At 33.4% G+C, this 3,126-nt stretch overlaps 1 protein-coding gene across 1 annotated transcript; it reads right to left on the reverse strand.

Annotated features, from left to right (window-relative positions):
* Positions 1–1,529: 1,529 nt before the first annotated feature.
* LOC128640475 (putative nuclease HARBI1) lies at positions 1,530–2,699 on the reverse strand. The gene is made up of 2 exons (XM_053692952.1): positions 2,072–2,699; positions 1,530–1,897 (listed from the first exon to the last, which is right to left on the reverse strand). The coding sequence occupies exons 1-2, from the start codon at positions 2,697–2,699 to the stop codon at positions 1,530–1,532; spliced, it is 996 nt and encodes a 331-aa protein (XP_053548927.1).
* Positions 2,700–3,126: the final 427 nt, after the last annotated feature.

Here is a 3,126-nt window from a genome sequence, read left to right on the forward strand (position 1 = left end):
AAAGAAATTATTTTGATGATTATCTTTATTGTATTTTATTTGAAAACAATGATGTTTTTAATAACTATTCATTGGTCATATCTAATAAGTTATTAAAGGTACAATGTACACCAAAGTATTTTATATTTTTAAAAATAAATAACATTATTAAACATTGACCGGTTATGCAGAACCAACACAACTATATTAAATGGACATAAACACAATAATAATTAATGTTTATGTTAGAAAATAGAATGTTATTTCTAACTTTTCAAGTAACAACTTTAATTGTAGAATTAAATATATATATATATTGATGAAAGATGAATGTATGGAAGCTCATGAACAGGTAATAACCAATGTTATTGATAAATAGAAATATATATATATATGTTTTCAACTCATTAAAAATAATGTATATGCACTAAAGTGCCATTACTCAGTGGGCATAATAATTACTGATATTACACTACATAATATAATTTGAAGCCCGGGCTTAAGATTCAAAAATATCCTTAGCACACCTAAGCTTGGGTGTGATGCCTTAACCCAGTGTTTGTCAAACAGTGTGCCATGGTACATTTGTGTGCCATGAGAGATCCTCAGGTGTGCCACGGCAGACTGACAACATTGTGAGATATTTCTTTAATTTTGCTTGTTTTTTACTCCCAGTGCAGGGGTGTCCCTCTTTCAAATTTGTATATATTGGGAGGTATGCGACAGGCATCATGTACAACCATGACATATTGCTATTCACTCACAGACATTCAGTATGATTGTTTGAGAATGAATGTCAATATGTCACGTATAGTTTGTAGGAGGCATGACATCACAGCACAATACATATAGTGTGATGTGTGTATGTATATAATATATATATATATACTCTATTAGGATACGTGTGATTTTTTTTAAATTTTTGAATGGTGGTGTGTCACAGTATTTTTTAATTGAAAAAAGTGTGCCATGAAAAATAAATAGGTTAAAAAATCAATGCTTTAACCAATGGAAAATGGTCAATCTCCATGATAATGTTTTAAGGCAAAATGTAATAATGTATCTACACATATAATAAGAGCAACAAAATTTATATATTTGATTTGGGTGGATTTTTGATTTTTATTATTACAAGCTAATCAGGGAGACTAAACATCTGCCATTGGTTAAAGAACACCACCCAAGATCATGTGTTAAACCTGTATTGCATTGATGCTGATTCCAAAAATTATATACAAAGATGAGGAAAATAGAATATAATTTAATAATAAAAATTGCCTTCTCGATAAATCATGAAAGATGCTGTTTAATGTACCTTGTATCTAAGCATTTTCTGAGAGCCCTATGATAACATGGTCTATCACTTATAATCTATTGAGTATTAATTAGAAATATTTCATTAAAAAAAGAGTCAGGTGTGAAATGAAGAACATTTATTTGAATACATATTAACAATTAAGTTAAACTAACATAAATAGCCTCTTTTGGGATAATTTTAAACATAAAGATATGATGAAACAAAAGAACATATGTACAATATATTTACATAATCATTGTTCAAATAGAGCATGGATGTAATCAGATCGAGCTTGCACTCCACTTGCATCAATTTGCTCTAAAGGTGCCACATTGTCATCATACTCTACTTGTAACATAGATATATCAGCATCTGGCATGCGTAATGCTAGGTTGTGGAGCATGCAACATATGAGAAATATCAGGGATACTTTCTTTGGTTTGTATAGAAGTACTCCCCCAGAGAGGTCTAAACAACGAAACCTGCTTTTCAAAACGCCAAATGTGCGCTCTATAACACATCTTGTAGATGTATGAGCCTCATTGTAGCGCACTTGCGCAGGAGTTCTGGGGTTCAGCACAGGAGTGAAAAGCCATTGGAGACATGAATAGCCTGAATCTCCTGTGTGCAAAAAATAATTTGATTTTAGCAATATGAAATACATAATATTTTTATATCCATATATGACAATTAGTAAGAGATATTTACCTAGAAGAATTCCCTCTGGCATTTGATGATTCTGAAACAGGTCATAAACATGCAAATTTCTCAGGATGAAAGAATCATGTGTTGAACCTGGGAATCCTGACCGGATGCTCATAATCTTCAATTTGGCATCAGAGATGACCTGTATATTTAAAGAATGGTTATGCTTGCGGTCACGATAGGGCAATTCTCCTAACTTTGGAGGCTGCACTAACACATGGGTACAGTCAATTGCACCCAAAATGTTTGTCATCCCAGCAATCCCATAGAACTGCACCTTCACACGATGCCAATCCTCTGGTGTTTCCGGAAAATGTACATAATTCACTATCCGTTGGTGTAAGGCTTTTAATACTACAGTTAGATGACTTGAAAAAGAAGCCTGGCTCATCCCCACAACTAAACTTGTTACAGCCTGAAATGATCCTGTGGCGAGGAAATAGAGGACAGCCAGCAGTTTTAACATTCCAGGGATTGCCTTTGTCCTATAAGTTATAGGTTCAATGGAGCCTTTGATCTCCAGATACAGATTCTCAATTAAACCTCTATTCAAACGGAATCTCCGAACAATTTCCCTGTCACTCAGGGTATGTAACCCTATTCTAGGTAAAAATAACCTTGGCCTTCTGCATCGTTCATAACGCTGAACTAACTCCAAAAATCTCCTTCTTTTGCGTCTTTGTTGTATAGCAATGCAAAATAGATTGATCATCTCCATCTTGGTAATGACTGCATACATCAAACTTTCTATGCTGTTAGACACTCCCTTTTATAATGACCATTTCACCTGCTGAAAATGCAGGTGGAAGCAACATATTGATTGCTGCAAGTTTTGGAAGAGACAATTAAGGTATATGATTTTTTCGTATAGATATATTTATACATATTTTATAATTTATGTATATTTTATACATAGATATTTATCTGAAAATATATAACAAATGATAAAAGGAACATAAATGTTTTTCATTAGAAATAATTTCTAATTCCGATTGAGTTCTATAGCATCCGCGAGCTCAGAGGTGGCGGATTGAGAAATAGGTACGCTGCGTCGGATGAGACGCGAACGTAATTGTTGAACTTTAGATCATTTTGGGACAGCTTCAAATTGTTTCGAATAGGAGAGCGAATGCAGAGGATTACGC

This window comes from Bombina bombina, chromosome 9 (genome assembly GCF_027579735.1).
Source record: "Bombina bombina isolate aBomBom1 chromosome 9, aBomBom1.pri, whole genome shotgun sequence".
Taxonomy (NCBI): domain Eukaryota; kingdom Metazoa; phylum Chordata; class Amphibia; order Anura; family Bombinatoridae; genus Bombina; species Bombina bombina.